This window comes from Dermacentor andersoni, chromosome 4, assembly GCF_023375885.2.
Source record: "Dermacentor andersoni chromosome 4, qqDerAnde1_hic_scaffold, whole genome shotgun sequence".
In the NCBI taxonomy this organism is placed as follows: Eukaryota; Metazoa; Arthropoda; class Arachnida; order Ixodida; family Ixodidae; genus Dermacentor; species Dermacentor andersoni.
The window spans coordinates 127,867,705-127,890,100 of NC_092817.1; the positions used below are offsets into that span (position 1 = coordinate 127,867,705).

Here is a 22,396-nt window from a genome sequence, read left to right on the forward strand (position 1 = left end):
CGCACGGAGAAAGAATTGGAATCTGGTGACAAAACGAAACGATCGAGAGATCGCGAACGCTCGCGCTAAAGGAAGAAAAAAGAAAATGACAGAGAGATAAACAAAAAGGAAATACAAAGGGAGATGGTACGGCGAGGAAATGCGAAAGAGGAGGAGGAGGAGGAGGAGGAGACGCGACGTGCGCTGTAGTACGTCGTCTTGTGCAGGCCCCTTGATGGATGCCAGGAGGAAGCACTGGCGGATATCGACTTTGTATTATCGGCGAGCCTTATGCCCAGCTGGCATTCTTCTCCGCATCCTCCCCACATTGCGGCTTTCGCCGGAGCCTTCGCACGTGTACCGCGTGGCCTGAGCTCGATTCTCCCTCGGTGCCACCGCAGCGCAAGCCCCGTCGGGACGAGCTCCTTCCATCTTCGGCTCGATGACATCGAGAACGCAGGCAACAGAGGCGGCTGCGTGACCTCACCATCTGCCGCCGTCGCCTGACCGGATGGGACACGGTCGACGGTGCGTCTGCGTCGCGTAGTCGGTTTCGCGGAAATGCGTGCAGCGTAGTTCGGAGCTGGAAATGAAGCCATTTGAAATGATGCGAGCTCGAACGACCGGGCTCTGCCTTGGCACGTAAGGGAGCTGGCTCCTGCGCCCCCAGCCTAACTGTTGGTCAAAGCGCCAGCGCCTCAATGATTTCAGCTTCTGGTTAACTGAATGCAATATCACTATGGATCAGGGCAAGTCGATGATTTATACAGCTTTCCTGCAGCGCGGAAGAACAAGGCTGCTCAAAAGAAGATAAGAATCAGCGCTACTTTCAAGTGAAGATTAACTCTGATTTCCTAAAGCATACGCATGCGTGGTGTATGAAAAACAAAATGAGGAAACAAATGAGGATCTCCTGGTTTTAAAAACCAGGGGAGTATACACTTGTCATGGTATAGCTTCATTTTCTTGCTTATGCTTAATTTTATATATATCCTCACAGAATCAAAGTGAAGCTTTAGTTTGAAACAACACTGAGTGTTGTTTCCTTCTGGGCGTCTTTGTCATTGAGTGTGCTGAAAAAAAAACAGCTACAGAATTGCCTACTAATGCGTAAGCATTGTTTTTTGGCTCGGCTGTGATTTCGTTTGTGCTTGGTTTTGTTTGCATGCTTTTCCTAGCATATGCGCATCTGTCCATGCCTTTTCCTGGGCCAAAGAATGCTTAGGCGTTAATAGACGACTGTAAGATCTCCTTGCCGCATCCGGCCCCTTCAATGCAATCGTACCAATTGAGCCGGACCGCTGGGCACGCGCGCGCCTCGACCGAGCGGAGCGGTCGAAAGAGAACGCCAGCCGCCGTTGCGTGAGGGGAGAGTGCATGATGATGATAGTGATATAAAGAAAGGAAAGACGCTTGATTCTGCAACCCGTGAGGGGGCACGGCGAAGCGTCGTCAGGGGAGAGGGTGCGGGAAGTTAAAGATGATAGGGGAGAGTGCATCGCCACCACGGTGTAAGAATATACCATTTTTCTTGACAGTATTCTTGCACCGTGATCGCCACCGTCCCATGTCATCCTCGCTGTAGCTCTCGCAAGCCTGTGTTATGCGCGCATTCCTTGCCCATGCAGGCTCTCGCCTGCGTTCCGACTGTGCCTCTGTAAGGCCCAATGAAAACGCGCCAAGCGTCTCAACGCGCTCGCTTGCCCGCGAGGTGTTGATAACTCGAAGCTCGCTCAACCCCTTTCAGATGGTCATTGCACCTCGCCAAAATCTAAAGTTGATCCACTCCCAAATTGAAGCAGGTCCACCCCCAAATTTCAAGTGTAGGCCCACCCCGCAATTGAAGTTGGCCCAACTACAAAGTTCAGTGAGGCCACCCTCCACTTTTTTCTTTTTTTCCACGCGTCAGTGATCACAACAGCTTGCTCGCGGTACCACTTGTTTCGCAGTAGCCCACGAAGAACTCCAACACCTCTGAGGTCATTCTGTCTGTTCTATTGACACTGCACGACTCTCTGATGGGCCTTATCCTTCGCATAGCCAGCGGTACTTTCCAGGCTATCGAAACCCGGCCGAGTGTAGAACTCCTAAGAACCGACCAATCTTCCTTGCCTGCCGCCGAATCGGCCACGATTCCCCCCATTGCCGCAACCGTATCGCCTCCTCACTTCCATTACTGACCTGTGGTTACTACCGTTCCACAATGAGCCAACACTGTTTCCAGCCTCCATTTGACCAGTACCCGCCTACCACCGACGCTACTGCTACATGGAACAGCTCCTCACCGTCATTCTGCCGTCACCAGTCCCGTACGGCACCAGCTCGTCGCCCGCCGTCCCAAATGAAACTCCGATGCTCTTCCCCGGAAAACTGACTGCTGCAGCTTCCGAAGGCGATGCTGCACTGACGACTCGACTTTAAAAAATCTGCTCACTTTACCGAGGAGACAAAACTTGATAGACGTCACAGTCGACGGCGTAAACATTACAGCGCTGAACGACACTGGTCCGCAACTATCTGTGATGACTGCCCAATTGCGCCGCTGCCTGAACAAAGTCCTCACACCTGCCGCACTACGAACCCTTCGCGTCGCCGCTGGAGGAACGCCCACCGTGCTTGGAATGGGCACTGCCCGCGTCAGCACCGCAGGGCACCTTACCCTTGTTTTGTTTGCAGTTTTGTAACAGTGCCCACACGACATTATACTGGGATTAGATTTCTTACAATCCCATTCCACATTCTCTGACCGGTGTGATTCAGCGTCAACTGCCTCAGAGCTGCGACATTCCACAAGAGACAGCCGCGCTTATGTACCCTCGATAACATTCGCCTCCCCCCGCAAGCCACCAAGCACGCTACTGTGACCTGATTTCCACCTGTTCATGTCCGTGTGCTCGCGTAATGCTTGAAAGGAACCCTACTCACTGTTGCAGGCAGCCGGACCACACTCCCTTTCCTAAACTTCGCGCTGGTCGACATCTTGCCTATCGATGATTGCGAGATATCTGTATTAGAAGCGGAAGTTCCATCATCATCCACAAGCAAGTTCGATCAGTCCAATCCTGCACCAGACGAACTAAGCAAGATGATGGCACCTCACCTCTTCCTACGCACGTTACTGACACACGCAGCGTCTTGGAGGCTTAACGCAACATCTTTTTTATTTAGATGGTCGTCCCTTAGGCCAGACGTCAGGGGTCAGTCACCGTATATACACCGGTGACGCCAAACTCATATGCTGACGTCTGTACCGCGTTTCACATGCCGAACGGGAAGTTATACAGCACGAGGTGGATAAAATTTTGACCAATTCTGACTAAAGGCATCATCGAACATTCCTCTAGTTTGTGGGCGTCCCCAGTTGTCCTTGTTGAGAAAAAGGATGGTAGCTGGTGCTTTTGCGTCGATTATCGACATCTTAATAAGATCGCGCGTAAAGACTGTCTCTCTGCTGCCACCTATTGCTGACGCCTTGGACTGCCTGCATGGCGCCAAGTACTTCTCGTTCATAGGCCTTCGCTCAGGGTATTGGGAAGAACTCTGTAGAGGGTATGGACCGCAAAAAGAACGTTTTCGTAACACTGGACGGGCTTTACCAATTGAAGGTTATGCCGTTCGGCCTTTGTAATGCCTCGGCAACCTTCGAGCGAATGGTCTAATTCTGTATGTTATGTAGACGAAGTCACCTTACACGTCTCTCGGCCATTCTTGCTATTTTCCGACGTGACGCCCTGCAACTCATCTCGTTCAAGTTCCACTTTGGACGTCGCCAGATTATTGTTCTCGGCCAACTGGTCACTGCCGCAGTTCAATTTGACGCCGAGAAGATTCACGCCGTCCAAGACTTTTCCGTACCGTCATCCACAGCAGACGTCAAAAGCTTTATTGAACTATGTGTTCTATGTTGTGCCACGAATTTGCTAGAAAAATAAATAAATAAATAAATTGAAACAGTGTTATTTACTTCCGCGTTGGCTCGCTTGGTAAAAACGAGGCAATGAGAATTTGGAATATGGCGCGGAAGACATTTCAGGTTTTCATCCACTCTTTTTTTTTTAAGAAAACGAACTGTTTGTCGATGCCCGCCTCGATCTTGATGCATGTTCTCGAAAATGCACATTGCCGAGATGAAAACGAGCAAACACCAAGGGGCCTCATAGCCTCCTCCCCCCTCTCCCAAACGTAGAGAAAGAAATATGAGGGGCGCTACTTAAACAAAGCGTCTCTGTCGTGCGGTTCAGAAAAGACGAAACAAAGGGACATGGTAAGAGGGGCTGAAGGAGGCCTCCCAACAAGAAACAAAAATTCCTGATCACCCAAATGCGTGCGCCCGTATCGCCCTATCGGAATCGGCCTTCGTCAATGTTTACTTTCTCGATAGCTCTCTCTCTTTCTCTCGTTCTCTCTCCTCTGGCGTGTTCTCCTGCATGGGTGGCCCTTCCGGGGATAGATGGAAATCTTTCCACTGCACCATTTCCAAAAACGGAAGAATGGGGTCTCGCTCGATTACACACGGCTTCCGCTTTTCGTTCCGAGACCATGAAGCATTTTGAGATCAATTGCGCGCCCGTCCTCTCTGGCGCGGTGCCACTCCGGCGAAGTCCGACGTTCGGGCTCTCGTTCTGTTTTTCGTTATTGTTTACCCTCCGATCTACTTCACTTTCCTCTTCACGTCTCCTCCGTTCAGGATCAACACCAGTTATGTCTTCGATCTACCTTTCTGAGTTTGTAGGCAGAAAGGAAACGCCGCCGTCTCTGCAACGTTTCCTTCTTTTTTTCTGTTTTTGTTTTGTTTTGTTATGTTGCGTGTGTTTCTATCTAGACGACAGCGTGGCGGACGGACTTGCTATGACGGGAACCGAAAGAAAATCGAGCTGCAGCCAGTCCCAATTTCGCTCCCGTGTCTTCTCGCGACAGCGTTCAACGATTTTCGGGTGCAGAATACGATACGGATACCTATACGAAGCACAATGCGCATACAAAAGGATCCGGGTCAGGCAAATAAATAAGCAACGCGGATCGTTGAGAATTGTTCCGGGAACAGCCTTCGCTTGCACTGCTGCCATGGGTGCGGCCTGTTACTCACAACCCCTCTCGAACCGCCAACCCCATTTCGAGACTTGAGTTTTAGAAATGCTGGGGACAAAACGCGATTCGTTGGACTCATTGGTTGACTGCTTTCTGCTTCCTATAAAGTGTGTGCTGCCCGGAGCCGTAAAACGACAACTGCTACAACGACGACGGCGATATGAGTTTAATGATAAGACAGTGATTACAATGATACTATTCAGTAGAAACTGTACCGGCCTACGTACTCGCATACGTGGCGCAGAACACGCGGATGATGCAACAGTGTCAACAAACAAAGCTAGACGACCAATAATAATAATAAACAAACAACGTCGGAGCAGTGTAGTTGTTTACCGTTGACTACTCGGTATCGAAGCAGATAACTGAAGCGGTTGAAATTATGGAGCGCGCGCCCGTACCCCGGGAACGAGGATAAAGGGTTCGGGGAGGATCGAAGGGAGCTAGGGGGGGGGGTCTCCGTTAGCATTTCAAGATTCGAGGAGTGACTGGGATTCCAGAGCGGCGCGACATGGGGAGCCCGACAAATATTGCCCTTGCATTTGCATCCCCGCTCACTCCCGAGAAATCCGGAAGCAATAAAGTCCTATTTGATTTACTCGAAGGCAAGGCAACGAGGGCTGCAGAACCTAAGCTTGAGGATCGGGGAGGTCTTTCGAGGTAGGTGCACACTGTGATGCTACGCGTTTCCAAAATTTGTATTCCGCGTTCAACAAACTGACGGCTCGGAAAACGCCTGGCCTCCCTTATAGAACTGAGATAACTTTATCTCCAGCTCGGGCAGCTGTTTAGAAGTTCAACTGTTCGAGTGTAAAAAAAATACTCGCGCTACGTTATACGCTTCGAGCGTCTGTGCCAGATGAGGAAGTTTTGGCGAAGTCAGTGGAAAGAAAAAAAAACAGGAGCACAGGCCCCGGGTTGCTTGAGCAGGCCCGGCTGAGTTGCACACTCCCCGGCGTGACTTCACATTGGTGGCTCACTGAACGAAGGCTCTAGTTTTCGTTTTTACTGCGCCGAACTACCCGCGTGCCTTTCGTCTCCACGTGTCGTGCTCTGGTGAACTGAGATAGTGTGTAAAGCGATTTTTTTCGCACCGTAAGTCGGATGGCAACGACAACGACAACAACAACAACAACAACAACAACAACAACAACAACAACGACGACGACGACGACGACGACAACAAAACAACAAACGTTTTTGATCCATGAAGAAATATGGGAGGAGGGCCTATAGAAGGCTTAATCTCTTGTGTGACTTAGCCCGGCAAAGTCGGTTACCGTGATATGCCCATAGCGTAAAGAGAAGTTATCCTAATACCGACAAAAACGGTGCAAAATATATATTCATAAGTGTTCTTCTAACGCATAGTTAAACATTTCAACACTTAAATTGAAAAAAAGGCACGAAAATTGCATCAAATAAATAAATACACATACAACAAACTAAAACCTCTAACCGACAACGACAACTTCTTTGAAATATTTCTTGACTGAACAGAAGAAGAAAAAATCGTCACTCATATCAGGAATTATATCCTCCACATAAACGCATCGTCGTTCCTCACAATACCTAGTCAATGAACGAAGAACGTTGAAATTCTCTTTGTCCCGCAAAATAGTTTCGGTTTATATATCTCGAAATTGTTAGTTCTAGACGCTACATTAAACCGCTGCCTGCTTAAACATACCTGGCAACTTGTGAAGTGTAAAACTCGCAATGCCAGCAGACCTGGGGCGGAGTGAGGGAGGAAACATTAAAATGTATTTTTAAGAACTTTGCCCCGAGAATATGCCATGTGTGGCACACGTACGCACCTAACTGCAGCAAAGTTGGAAGAGAAGAGACAAACGAGCAAGATATTGTTTTTAGATCTCAGTGAAACTTGGGGTGACTTTGCTTGCACCGATTTCGCTTGCTTCAGAAACTTGTCTCAGTAAACTTGCTCCGGAAGCACCTTTCTCGTAAATGGCGTCTCGCACTTGACACAAGACGGCAGTGCAAGTGTCATCAAAATTTCTTTCTTGCATGCATCTTTCTTTCTTTGCAATCTCGCACCGACCCATCTTTCAACGCCCTGAATGCTTTTTTTTCACGAAGGGTTTTTTTTTTCGTAAGACATTCGGTTACATTCGTAAAATCGCAGAGCGGGCCCGGGTTCGTGAACATCATGAAAAATTTGCGAGTGTTAGCTGGTATGGATTGAGTAACGACTAGAATGAAGCAAAACCATACTGACATAGTCAGTGTCAGTTAGTACAATGGTGCACCATCACACACGGCAATGCGTGGCCTTACCTTCGTCACTTCAGTGACACGGCTCGTTACAATGTCGACATTCCAATGGGTGGCCCCTCGATCACACAGGCACAGAGGAGTGTGCAGTGCTTTTCGTAAGAGGGCCCAAATTAATCTGCCGTGCACTCTCTCTCTTCTTTCCGCCCCTCCCATCAGTCGTCAAGTTTCTCTCTCACCTAGGGACATCTGGGGGACATTTAACGAGAAAACGAAAAGCCACGACAGAATGCGATGTTTGTCATTTATTCTATAATCGCTTATCACACTTAGACTTTGCTGTGCGCTAGGCTTTCGTGCAATCAGTATTTTGTTCAGGCTTTAGTTTAATTGGCCCGCAAACGTGCGCTGGTCAGTATAAAACAGACTGGGGCAAAGAAACGGTACTAAAGGCTTTCTCCTTTCGCGCAAGAAAATACGCGAGGTATTTATTGCCACGCGGTCATAAATGTGTGGGTTTACGTTCAAAGCTCTCGTAAGCACCAAGCCGCATGAAATGTTACAGATTTCTGAAAATGGAAAGCGGCCTCCACAAAAAATACTGCGTTGTGCTCTTCAAGGCAGTAGGGGTTCACAGCTCCGGGGGCTGAAAAAAAAAGCATAGATAAATGAATATTGTTAAAGGTTCTATAGCTTACAAAGCCTGTCCTCACATATTTAAAGTCAAAGCTGCACACTCTTTTGACCAAGGCCGGATGATAAACGCGCAACTGGTAGACTCTGCGACGCCCTGTTCAACAAAATGCATCGAGGGTGCTCATGGGACATGTAACTAATGACTCTGCCCTCGATTTTCGCCCTCCCTCTCTCCCATTTAAGCATGCCAGGAGAGGTCACTGCCCCCTCTCCTTTCTCCGAAAGGTACAATGAATTCCAAAAGAAGGGAGCAATTAGATTATTCGAGTTTCAAATATCGCGATCAAGATCGGTGCACAGGCGGAAGCTTGGCTAGGCTCAGTATTTGAGAAGAAATTTACATCATAGTAGAGCTTGTGTTCCAGAGCTCAGTTACGATGAGTACGCCTGTGTACATTTACAATGTAACCAAAATAATTCTGGAGCACGTATTTACTTTCTTGTGGCGGATATCCCGCCAGCGTATTTAATCGCATTTGGATAGCATTTTGTTCGTCTGGGTGGAGGTATTTCTTTAGCTAACATCTCGGTAATGTTTTGTTTTCATACTAAATTTATTCCCTGATGGAGTTAATTATTACCAAAAATACTCAGCTTATTTGCCTTCTTCTGTCACCTCATTGACAAATTATAAAATTCGTTTGCCCTTAGATACTGTATTTTGATGTCCTGCAACACGATGGCCGTAAAATTCGACGACTTTTCCCGCCGTTCTCTAAAATATAAATCATACGCCTACATGATTTTAGGTAGAATACGCTGGGCGAGTATTGGAAGTTCTGAACAGTGAGATAGCGGCCAACTTGAGCGCGCGAAAAATTTTATTATACAGACCTCGCTGATTACACTTGATTAGTTGGTTTCTGTCATGGCGAATTGTGTCCGGCCTCACGCCTGTAACTTTCATTAGGATGGCTGCATTGGTTAACTCGTTGAAGAGGTTCCTAAAGGGCGTACAGACATAATGAATTTTAATAGATACATCTTAATCACAAGAAAGTTTAACAGACCTCATCGAGAACAGCTTAGACCATGGAGACAAAGTGGTCATTCGGTTCTCGCAAATCCCCGGACGTCTCGCATTATCTCATATTCGACTGTTGAGATAGCGCGCATCTCATTCCTGTCTAACAGTTCAGCCAAAGGACGACCATTCACTTGTTAACATTCGGCCGAGAGCGGTCAAACAAACGAAACATAGCGGAGAAAATTTCGCAACACTCGTCGGGTGTGGAACTGAACAAGCGACTGCTCATTATTGAGGTTCCCGCTCTGTTCTCCATACGCTGTGGGCTGAAGTCTATCTACTACGTTATTTTCCTGCGAATCTGTGCCAGTGTATGTCCTAATATTCTCCTGCCCCTTTAAAAACACAGTGTGTGCCCCATTACAGCTAATTTGTTCCGGAGCTGAATGTCGAAACAGAATGCCCCAAAACAACGTTCCCACCTGACGTAGCGATAAAATTTTCCAGATCAGGGTATACTAGAATTATGGTATCTACAACAGGCGATTTTTAAATATTCCGGAATACTCAGAAATGATCCCCCCCCCCCCCCTCGCCCCCCGTACATGCGCTCTTTAGTGTCTAGTTTTCTAGAAATTTTCGGTACCGTAGGACAGCTTACCTCTGACTTCTTTCAGTTATTTACTGCTCATATCTCTTGCAGAGTAATATAGACAAAACATGAAAGCAAGAACTTGCGTATCCGATGACATTTTGCCGGAGCGCGCGTGCGATCGCAGCAAAAGAAATTGTTTTCTCCCTTGAACTGTGGTGACACAGCTAGCGGCAGTTACTGTCCATGCATCGAGCCACGGCCAAAGCTTCATGACCACTAAAAGCGTCGTAGAAGCCGGGTCCACTTTTATCTTTCAGCAAATTTTTAATTACAACAGTGTAACTCTTATCGAAGGGTTAGGGTAGGTTTTTTTTTTCAATAAAAATTCTTTTTGAGGCTTCAATCGGAACATGACTGATATTGAATATGAAGTAAGTGCGTTTGAAAACCAGCCCGAAGCTATACCTCCAGGAGATATTGCGCCGACGTAACCCCATATTGCGGCCTGGGCCCCAGCGAGATAGAACTACTCCATGTGGGCCCTAATTTAAGCGCCAGGAAAAAAGCGGTATAGGTTAATCGCCGGAGAAGTGCGTAAAATTTATTAGTTCGCTCGAGATCATCGCAGACTCCTAAGTATAGTCGTAATTACCACGGAGAGCCGATAGAGCGCTGAAGCACTTACTGGAATTAGATTTTAAAAAAAAGGAAGGGGAGAGGGGGGAAGGGCAGTGGTAGCGCAGATTGAAAGCGCGAGTTTAAAACTAGAGGCATTGGAAGGCAGATGAAAGTCCGAAGAAACGCATGCATGCAAGCAAAAAAAAAAAAGGAACCCTGACGTGAACCACGAGCAGAAACAAGCGTATGCATGCCAACAAACAATTTTACTGTTTATCGCTGCGACGCTATAGCGTGCTCGTTCTTAAACGCTGAAAGTACGTTCGATAACGGAAGGGAAGGAGAGCGCCACATCGGCGTACAAATTGCCGAATCATTTTTTTCCTAGGTGTCTTTCCGCAAACAGAAGTTCTATCACTGGCTCATTAGAACATAGCGAAATCTTATAGTGACGTGTCCAAGGATCACGGAACCGTGTCACCCGCACGTTTATGGCAGCGACCGCGGCATTCGGCGGCACAGTGAGGCGACGGCTGCTGCGAGATGATTAACGAGCTCGGGGTTCGGGCATTAATCACGCTAAAAAGTCATTTCACGCAATCTAACACGTGCCCGTTGGCACGCCGTGTATCCTTGGGCTTGCGTGACCTCATACGCTGGCCCGTTAATGAGAGCGGGAAACGAGTGCAGAGCACTAGCGAATCAAAAATTTAAGGTGCAAAACCCGACGCTTGTATCCGTGAAATTGGAGCTGCCCTGTTGTGGAGCTCGAGAAAAGAAAAGAAAAGGAAAAGGTAACGGTACCTGAAGATGAAATCATTGTGTGAGTTAGTGGTGCGTAGAACACAGCCATTCACTTTATTTTGAATAGCTACCGATTCATCCCTCACCGGTGGGCATGTTTGAGTGGCATTACTATAGTGACTGCGGTGACGTACTCGGTTAATTGTAATTCGTATTACAGACCTTGCTCACCACGCAAAATGAAAGCGGGTCGCAAAGAGGAGACTCGGACACGCGGGACGCTCGACTACAGTAGAGGGAAGAGTCACAACGCTTGTTTGCCACTCATCCCCTCACTGAGACACTCACAAAAGAACGTGCAACAATATGGTGTCCAGAACACGAGGTAATCCCAGGTACTAAGAGGGCATAATATCCCTAGCTTGAGAACTCGTAAACCGAGCAGGGAACCACATCCCTTGCGTCTTACGACACGAGGACATCCTCGAACACCAACGAAGCGCAAGGCAGTGCCTTGCCCCCCCCCCCCCCCGCCATCTCCATCGGCAACTGGGTGTATAACAAGCCCGCGCATACAGAAGAATACGCGCACACACACACCTATCCCCACTTGGAAAGAGAACACCACATGAACCCCAGACAACATTCCGGCGCTTGTCCATGGTGCGGTGCATGGCTGTCAATGCCACATGTAACGTCGGAACGCACTAGAAGGCCACATGAAGCAAACTCACCTGAGATACTTAGCTACAGTAGGGAGCCGTGGGAGATCCTTCCCGCCCGACGGGGGCGAGGGGCCGAAAGGGGCCTTTTGGAGCAGGCGGGATCACCAGCCTCAAAGCATTCAAAGCCTCCGGCGCTCCAGAATGACTGGGTATTACTGTGACACAGACGCATGCATGACCCGTGAGAATGTACTTCCGAGAAAGTGTAAACGCGTATCTGGAGATGCAAGAGGCACAGGAATACCCTGCGGAATGGTTGTCGAGGTTAGAATCCTCGACAAAGCTAAGATAATCTTTATGTGGTCACAATCGTGCTAGCTGGTAGACGTTACATATGCCCTTCACCTGCCTATTCTCTAAACTCACGTGTTGATAATAAGCGAACTTGCAAATAAGGTAATAAAGAAAAAAAAAAAGAGAAAGCCTCCGTGGCATAATGGCTTCAATGTCAGGCTTGTGGTCTAGAGATCCGGTGTTCGAATCCTGCCATCAGGCAATTTTGTAAATGTTTATTTAATTATTCATGACAGCGTACTTTGTTGAAAATAATGAGTTTGCGAAGTCGCAAAGCCGCTTGAAGCCAAAAGGACGAAGTTTTAGGAAAATCCATGTACACTAACCACCATGTTGGATGAATCACCCTGCTTGCAGCTCCGCGGGACGACAGGGCCGCAGTTCCTTCTAGTAATAGTTCTATGAAGCTTTAACCTCGTAAACTACTACTTTGCTGCGCCGTTCGTATAAATGACACCATCGCGTTAAAACGTGTTCGGCGTTAGAGGCCAGATAAGTAAGAAAAAGCGCGTCAAACATTTGCAAGAAAGCTCCGCTTTAAATATCTCTTCCAACTTTGCAGTTTGTCACGCCCGCCAGCAGGACAGCGTTTCAACGCGCCTTAACGGCATGCCAGCTATGCTGCAATTTGTTTTGAGTGAATAAATTGGGAAAAAATAAGTTAATAGATGCAACCTCTGGAAGGTGCTAAGCTGTGATATTTTATCTACACCTAATATGTCTTTGCAACGGCGAAAGACATTAACCAAAAGGAAACTAAGAGACTGTGAATCACTGTGTGTGTCTTCATAAAAGCATTAGAGCCACATGCGTGAGTGCGTCTGGCTCCACAGACATGTGGCGATTCGGTAAAATTTATGTGTCTCGTAATAGCCGTCATCAACACGAAAGGGAACACCTAATTTTTTTTTCGAACCCCGTAGGGAAGTAAACCCACATATCCTCCATAAAAGTGCTCAATGGTGCTAAAAATTCAACAGGAAAACTTATTGCGATGTATCAAGTTTCTAGATTTGAGCACATGCACCACGAGTTATCGCTGTATCAAAAAAAAAAGAAAAAGGAAGTCGCTGTTCCCTTTCATTTTGATGACAGCTGTAAGCGTCGCCAGTGTAAGCGTACAAATTTATACTGACGGTGGAACAGTTTCGTCAGGATTAAAATTGGAGATAGTGCCGTCTCGTGGTGCACCGAAACTGCGTCTGTTCTAGTTAGTGGTAGGGTAAACTGACATATGTTTTGATGCGCTCGGTAGCTTTGGGTGCGCGGATGCTTCACTTTGGTGAATTCATTCGTGACCTGTGACACCTTCGAGCATTTGTTCGAGGACATTTAGCCGTTTCAGTGCATTTGGTTCGCGAATGAAGACTCCCGTGTGCATTTCGTGAGCGCCTAATCGTACAGGGCGCGAGAAGTCAAGGAGTCCCATCTGGCGCAGGTGCGGGACTACCTTGCACTGTGGTGTAGCCAAGGAATCCTTCTCGCGGAAGCACGCACTTGACCAGGGAGAAGGAGTGGGAGGGGGGGAGAGGAGGTTGGGTGGGGTGGGGGCAAGGCAGGTGAAAATTTTCGTGCGTCGTATTATGCCAGGTATAACTAACTGACGAAAATTTTACTACAGGCGCGTTTAGAAAAAGAAAGCGCACTCACGTGCTTTGCTGTTCATACATAATAATTTATTCCTTCACATGTCAACTCAATGCCACATGAAACTACAAGTCCAAAACAGCGAATAACCACTTGTTGTGGTTCTTCTAATCTGTCCTAGCTTCTCCTATATATTTCGATTTCTAAATGGTAATGCCTAAAATTCAGGTGACGTAAGTGAGCTGAAGAAGAAGCGGTGCGCCTTTGTGCTTAACCGTATTGTGCGGTCGAGTGTACAGCAACTCTTACGACACCTAGGGAGAGCTGCATCCCTCACGCCGAGCAGGCACACTTCGTCCCGACAGGTGATATGCCTTAGTGTTAGAGTCGCTTGTTTTTCTAGTGACTCCTACTCAGTGTATCATGGCTGTCACATCTAGCGAACGCTGCGCACAACACATGCATGCCATTAGCCTTCGACATTTTCTCGGTCGAGAAACCTATACCACTTCCTACAAAAATCTGCAATTAACTAGAGGGAGCTATGGTGCTCGTTCCTATAGGAGCTGCGCGCAGGGCGGCTCTGCCAACCTGGGAACGATGGTGCAGTACATGGATTTGCCTAGACTTCGTGTTTCTGGCTTCGAACGGCTTGCAACTTTCCAAAGTGATTACTTTCAACGAAATATTCTTTTATAAGTGCTAGATTTTCTTGTAGTCGTTATGCGTGTGCGCATTGCCTTATCGCCTTTTGCGTTTGGAAAAATAGGATTGATTGCTTAGAACTTTGGGCCAATGAAGGCAGAGATACATCTAGTGTTCAAAGCTACAACAATGTATGAAGCGATGAGCTATAAAATCCTACAAATCCACGAACCGACCATCGTTTCCATCGTTGCTGAACGATCAGAGCGGCAGAGGTTCCAAGTTGCAATGTTCTCTCTGGAAACTCTATGGAGCAACCCAGGAGGAGAGGACAAATGTCTGATGCGTTACGCCGCAAATTTAGGATGCGAGGTCACAGCGAGTTATATCAAATTTGTGCGGCGCATTACAAGCTACCGCATTAGCGATGCTGTTTTCACACACAGAAGACCTTGCCACTCACGTGTTACTTTTGCGCAATAAAAGAAGGACATAGAACAAAAAGAAAACTGGTATGTTCACATCGACGGCAATGAGTAGAGAAGTGGTCGGATGGTCGATTGATTATTTAGCAAAGTAGCACCACGCATTCTGGGGATCGGGTAATAATTAGGAGGCTGGAAGATTGTCAGAAGAAAAAAAAAACAATTTTGAAGAACGTAAGCCCCAGCGAAACGAATACCACGAAATTTGAAAATTTGAATTTATCAGATACATGTTTACACAGGACCATGGTGGGAGGCCACCGGGAGTGCATCAGTGCAGCTTACACATTATATTATTGCATTATTATTACATTCATATTATTGCATAGATATTGTTGCACTACACAGGATATATAGGGAGATAAATTGTACAAAGCCGCTGAAGCATCCTCCTACTTTACGACTTCTTATTTGTCTCTCGCATTTCCTGAAGTCGACGAAACGCCGCTTTCCCTTCTGCCTCTAGATTCTAGAAACAAGCGGACACCACCGTACGCCTTGACAAGATTTTTATTAAAAACGTTTGCACTCTCACCTAATCTTCGGTGAGCGCTGGAGAAGCCACATGGGTTGGAATGAACGAAAGCAAGAGTGGGAAAGAGGCGCATGACTGGTAGAGGCCACAGGCTCTCACGGTCACTGCAACAAGTCTCGCCCAGCGTATTTTCGTTATCTTGTAAACAACTCGAAGGGTCGTAAACAACTCGGTATTCTTTCCGGCTTTCATTTTTCCTCGCTCTTCTCCCAGTGCAGGTAGAATCTCTTCTGGTTAACCTTCTTGCCTTTTCTGTTTCTCTCTCTCCGCTGCTCCCCCTCCCCTCTACCTAAAACAAAAAACGTCATTGTGGTTAGTGTGCAATGCATCAACATGAGTTTTGCTTTCCTTTGTCGCAGTGGTGCAGCAGACGTACGAGATACGGGTCTACGATGATTTCGTCATCCGCATGAACACCGGCGTGCTGAGGTGTCACGTTCCCAAATATGTCAGGGAGTACGTCATCGTCACGTCATGGATCCGCAGCGATGGGTTCATCATCTCCGTACAAGCTATCCCAGGCAAGTATCATACCGTTAACACCTACTTCGGGTTGCCTCAGAAAGAATAGGAGAGAACGAATCAGTCGTATGAGTGATGTCTCACTGACACACAAGCAAATTTGGTTTGCAAAGCGGTAAAAATTTTTTGATTGTCGTGTTCATATAGGAGGAAACGCGAGTTAATGACATCTTAGTTGAAATCAAGAAAAAGAAATGGGCATGGGCAGGACATGTAATGAGGAGGGAAGATAACCGATGGTCATTAAGGGTTACGGACTGGATCCCAAGGGAAGGGAAGCGCAGCAGGGGACGGCAGAAAGTTAGGTGGGCGGATGAGATTAAGAAGTTTGCAGGGAATGCATGGCCACAATTAGTACATGACCGGGGTTGTTGGAGAAGTATGGGAGAGGCCTTTGCCCTGCAGTGGGCGTAACGAGGCTGATGATGATGATGATGATGATGATGAATAATTTTTTAGTGAAGTGACATGCAACCGTGGCCTCCGAAGTGGAAATAACTAAACAGCTCGCTAACTCATACAAATCAAGGCATAGGCATTGTAAAGTTGGTGAATTTCCTATATTTCTTTCTTCAACTTGGAAAGAGACTCCGAGCAAAGCAATACATAAAAGAAAGCGCGTGATCCAGACCCATATATATTACGAGTTGACACTTGGAGACAACAAAATCGGGGCAAAGAATGATTTAGCATATTATACGAGTGAGAATACATTGAAAGAAAGCGAAATACGATGTGAACGAAAAACGGTCACATAAAAGAGGTGACGACACCAGCCCTGAAAGCGCTCGGTGAGATTACGATTCACATCAACTCGTTATGGTCGCCTGCACTGTCAGAATAGGGGTAAGTTATCCGCTGCGCGATCGAGCTGCAGGTGGGAGCACCATCGCCGCGCTAGTGTGAATAGGCGGTGGGCGGCACGCGTAGAATTGTACACGGCGGCACGTCACTAAACGGTTTGGCCCGATTTTATGGTATCGAAACGCGCTGACTACAGTGAACTGCTCATATATTGCCATAAAATGCAACACTTCTGCACGAAATACGCAGAACGGCTCTATTTACTCGAAATATGCACGCGCTGCCATTAAACGAGGGACTGGAACTCGGCAAAGCAATTCGTGCTTCAGCGCTTCCTTGACGCTTTTCCTGCATGTTTCGCTGGCGTTCTGCCTATTCTGCTAGAATTGCTGTGCCAATTAATACGACATTCGCTGGAAATCTTGCGCTGCTTATAAACGAAGTCTGCATCCCACAACAATGAACTTAGCGTGGCACGTTGACACACACGCGACATCCCCAATTGCAGGCAGCGCTTGTTCTATATTCTATCTCTTGTCTTGGTTTGATGTACGCCGCCCAAGCATGGATAGGTTCAAACTCAACCACTTTTAAATCCTTCTGCTATGCATCACTGTTTCTTTTTCTTTTTGATCCGCTATAGTTAACGAGTTCAATTAAACAAGCTAAGCCACTGTAAGCGACAACATGTTAGCAGGATTGTCGGGTTGCTTCCAACGAGGTCATTTTTATTGTAGTAAAACTAAAAACGCGTCATCGAAGGAGAAAGTGGTCGTTGTATTATTACGCGTAAATTTGCATATATTTGGGAGACTAAAATTGTTAGGTTTTATTTTAGCTAGTAATGGTCCCTGTTTTCCGTCAAGCCAAACAACTCGACACTTAAGAGCGAAAGGAAATTATAGTGAGCGTCCTTGAACTGAATGTGTTGCGACGTCCTGGGTCTAGAGACTGCTGTCACACGTGATTGTCATAAATGCTTTAATTTAGATTTGCTTTTCGCAGCAATAGGTCAAAAGACAAAAGCCCACGATTAACTTGTGAAGCAATAAGACAGCTTTATCTTGCAGATAATGGCTGTCCTGCGTAATACAACATATGCCCCGTGCTTTTTTGGCCCGGCGCTGTTGCTGTTGCGTTCGTTGACCACAGGCAAGATGCGTGTAACTTTTCACTGGAACAGACAAAACAGGCACTTCTAATTGGGTTGCCTCCTTCGATAGGTGGTAGTAAAACAGCGAATAAACGGCAGAAGAAAAAAGGAATTTGAAAGCCATTGCTATCAGCAACAATCGCAAAGAAAAAAAGAAAAAAGAAAATGTCTGACTGGTCCGTCGGTGGCAACAGCACAAAAAGAGTTGCAGTACCTGAACGATTGCTTCGCACACGTGCAGTGGTAATCTTTCTTGGTCGAGGTTTGCCGAAGAAGGGAATGTCTCATATATTTAGACATCGTTCCCTGTTAACGTTTTTCACCTTCGCTCGGGCACTATATGGTCCTGCCAGGGGTTTATTGGCGTAATAAAACTCACTTGTTGATCCTACGCTCGTTCCTCGTAGATATATAGGGCACTTTGTGTCATTGCTTGCCTATTTTTTTTTGTTTTTTTACAAAATTGTGCGCTGAATTCGACGCCTATCAATGACCCGTTTCTTGTATTCCCTCGCACGCGATACTGCGCAGTCCCATGACCTCACTTCGTGACAGGACGATTCGGGCCCCTCTTTCTCTGACTTTCGTGCAGACGAAAACTCCAAGTACGTGGCCTTCAGAACGGGCGAGCTTCATGTGCGGCGAGCGGGTCCCGAGGACAGTCACCATTCGTTTCAGTGCCAAACTAAGGACACACTCACTGGTGCCGCAGTAAGCAGCATCACGGCCGGAAAGCTAGTCATCACAGGTACGTCCAATTCATTCATTCATTCATTCATTCATTCATTCATTCATTCATTCATTCATTCATTCATTCATTCATTCGGTGGGTCACGTGATTGGTAGTTGTGTGGTGTGTTGGTAGGACGTAGTAGCAGCAGCCGGGTTTAGCCTGGCGATCAAAGGCTGGCAACTGCTCCGACTGATCGTCTCTTTCAATATCACGGCGGTGTTTCACGACATACGTATCCATCAAAGCAGCTTCTCTTAATAAGTATACGACAAGTTTCTTTGCGGGCTATAATTGATCCTTCGTGTGGGAATACAAGGTGTTGCAGGCACGCACGCGGAAGATGCTTTTCCTTTTGCAGATTTTCCAGGACAGCGGCCCTTTCATCTTAGAATTTCGGGCACGACCACAGAAAGTGTTCACCTGTCTCGTCGCATACAGTCGTGCAGTATCGAGAATTGATATGCCCCATCTCAAATAAACATGCTGGTGTAGTAGCAGGTCCTGTCCTTATTCAATATAGAAATGAAGCTTTCATTCGATGAAATATCTTGGTTACGCAGAGCATATGTGGTGGAACTGAAAGTGACCCAAAGTAATTTCGAATGTCAGGTTTTTAAACATGATTACACTTTGGGGCCATGACTTTGGCAGGATGACAGAGCGCTGCGTATGCAAGAGCATCAGCTTTTTCATTGCCAGCTGTGCAAATGTGGGAGGAATTCTACTGAAACTTTAATATGAGGCTTTCGTTGCCGAGTTATTTCATGAAAGTTAGCTATTTGCGCGGGAACTTGATGAACCGTACACGCGGTAGAGCTGTACACGCGGTAGAGCCCGCAAGGAGAACCACATTCTGTGGAGACAAAGCCTTTAGTTTGTGCAAAGCTGCAGCTATTCCCATACCTTACACAACTGTCGACGAGGCTATACAGTCCAGATGGCCAGGCCACATATATCTCAGAGAGGGAATACAGAATGCAGCTGCGCAGCGGTCTTCGTCTGCTTTGACAGAGCCGCCTTTGTATACTTATATTTAAAGATGGCTTTACCGGGAAAAGACTCACTCAAACGTAGTAGCTGGGCATTAGAGTCTGGGAAGCCTGAAGTCGAGGAGAGGCCACGGTATTATCTCGATGCCGATGTTGCAGCATCCTGCTTTTTTTTTTTTGGCGTAACGCGAGTCGTATTCGAAAGACTGCTGTTCGTTTGGTCTGCCGTGTACCGCCCTTAATGAACGTCTGTTTACAAGTAGTCTTGCGTCTCAACGCCACCAGGCTCACGACGTCATTCCGTCCTTAGGGGCAGCTGATTCGGTCTGCAGTTTGTAACGATGGTTCCTTTCAGTGCACTCATGGTATTCGCCCTGTGACTTATTCGAGTTTGCTTTGCCTTCACATTCCCCGATTTCGAACTAGTATAGCGGCCATTCTCTTTCTCTTTCTTTTTTCTTCTGTTTCTGTTCGCGCTGTCGTGCGGTGTTCGATGTTTCAGCTTTGCTTTCGGCTTCATTGCGTGCCATCTTATTTTTCTTATCTCCTTATCTTCTTCTTATCTTCCTGCACAGAAGGCAGGCGTCGTGCCTCTGCGATGGCTTCTTGCTTCTTGCTTTGTGCCTGACCCGAAGGCTGCAAACACAATGATGCTTTCTTTCTTTCTTTCTTTCTTTCTTTCTTTCTTTCTTTCTTTCTTTCTTTCTTTCTTTCTTTCTTTCTTTCTTTATTTCTTTCTTTCTTTCTTTCTTTCTTTCAATCATTTTATCGCTCGTTTATTTGATCGGTAATTCGTTCCTAGTTTAGCCTTCTTCGCTAAGATCGCAACATCCTACTCGCGAGCTCCTATTTATCACCGACTGCAACTCACTCCTGCAGAGCCCCACTCGAGCATACCAGCCAAGGTTATCCACTGGAGCCGCCAGGTGGAAGGACCACACGGTTCGACGCTCTTCGTGCCGTGCGAGGCCCAGGGACACCCGGAGCCCTCGTACCGCTGGTACCGCCAGCACGGCAGCCGCCTCAGGCCGCTGCTGCCCCTCGGGGAGCCGGGCATCGTGTTCGTCGGCGGCACGCTCGTCTTCCGGCGTGCCTCGGTGCAGGACAGCGCCACGTACGTGTGCGTCGTGAGCAACGGGGCCGGCGTCGAGGACAAGAACGAGATGCAGGTGCTCGTCACTGGTGAGTGGCGCCCTCTGCGAGCAGACTTCGCGACGTGAGGGGGGCATCGTGAGGGGGGCATCGTCGTAATCGGGCTTGAAGCTCCGTGCAGCACGCAGGTTTATCATAAATACTCTCAGAAATAATCGCTTTGAAACACCGACTTCCCAAGACGTCGCAGCGGAGGGGTACGAATCCGTCGTTGCAATATATGGGGACAACAAACCTTGATGCGGTGAACGGCAGTGATTGTGTGTGTGTGTATGTGTGTCCGTGCTCTGTTTCTCCCTCTGTTTCCTTTTTACCTATCTACAAGATGAACCACCAATATCAGACGGATATCCGGATATGTCCCGAACGTCCAAGTCCGGCATGGGACGTTAGCGGATATCCGATGGATGTCCGGATAAGGTCCCAAGGACTTACTCCAATATAACAAGTTCTGTGGACGAACACGGGACGTCGTAATTTGGATCGTTAAGAACAGCCGATAAATTTTATTTCGTGGATGTCGTACAGACGTAATTACTACGATATCCGACAGCGGACATTGCAGGAAGGTAAACTTTTTTCGGTCTCACTGAAACTATTTAATGTTGTTGTACGATAACATAGGGCGTTTTTTTTTTAGCCGCACCACAATTTAAAAGAAATCACCTATGGCAGATGGCACAATTATTAGCCTAGAGATAAATTACAACGGGGATGCGGACATTACTTCCACGAGCAATCAAAAGCGTAATCTAGTAATAACAAAATTTCACGAATTACGCTTTTTCACAAACAATTTACAGCACATATCGTAATTTACAAATTGCAGCTAATGCCTTTGGAATGCATATAGAATTGAAGCGAATTCTGAAGTATCGCACCTGTTTCGAGATATGCGTCGTCAAACTTGCGGTAAGAATCCACTGTTGTTCCACCTGCTTCTTTATGAAAACGATGTTTTGTGCATTGAAGCAAAAAATTAACCAGAACGCCAATGTAATTCAGCGTACACTTTCAAAATTAAGATCTCGACACTAGTGTCCTCTTGAGAATTCGTTTCAGATGGAGTCTTGCGAACTCACCGGCAAAATTCGTAAATTTTAATAACTGCCCGTAAGGTGCTTAATTAAAATATTGACGTAATAGTTCTGCTGAAATCCGCAAGGTGGAGAGAAGTAATTAATAAAGAAAGAAATCTTTCGAGGAACCCGTACGGGTTTCCTTTGTAGCATTTGCTAAGAACGGGCGGAAGTCTGATTTTAACTTTATAAATTAAAATACTGTTACGAGTGGTAAGTGCATTTATAACGCCCTTGACACTCTTTCCTAACGTAAGTGTACTTACAATGCACTTACGTGAGGAACGTGCATAACATAATTAGTGCATTTATGTTCATGATTAAATTCAGCATTTTGATTTCTCGTAGAACTAAAGCCCGCCTCATCGAGTAATTAATTTAGTTGGAGGGTTAGAATTGTTTGCTGCCATCGGCTATTTTTTTAAAGTATAGGGTGCAGCTAAAAGTAAAGGTACCTCGTATATGTAGCACCATTTGTCAGAACGGCATACTGTGTAGCGACCGTTGCGTATTCAGCTTGCAAGTCCAACCGACGTCCAAAAGAAAGCCACACGTCTCACATCTAAATGAAGACGTTCAGTAGATCTCGCAACGACGTTTCAGTGGGAAAGGTCCCGAATAAGTGTCGTCACAGTCACGATTGAAACATGGGATCCGCATTCGAAATATATTCTGCGAATGTGTACCAGGAGACGGCCTCTCAGGCGGCTGTCTCTCTGCTCCCCAGAGAGCACCCTCTCTGAGTTTACACGAAATTTTAGCTTATGCTAT

The 22,396-nt window shown here is 46.9% G+C and overlaps 1 protein-coding gene across 1 annotated transcript in view; it reads left to right on the forward strand.

The window, feature by feature from the left end:
- Positions 1–22,396, forward strand: part of LOC126537444 (cell adhesion molecule Dscam1-like) — a 235,629-nt gene that overhangs the window by 122,695 nt on the left and 90,538 nt on the right. Inside the window, exons 3-5 of the mRNA XM_055074253.2 lie at positions 15,553–15,728; positions 18,228–18,420; positions 20,274–20,576. Coding sequence (XP_054930228.1) covers positions 15,553–15,728; positions 18,228–18,420; positions 20,274–20,576 — 672 coding nt within the window. The remainder of the gene's footprint in view (positions 1–15,552; positions 15,729–18,227; positions 18,421–20,273; positions 20,577–22,396) is intronic.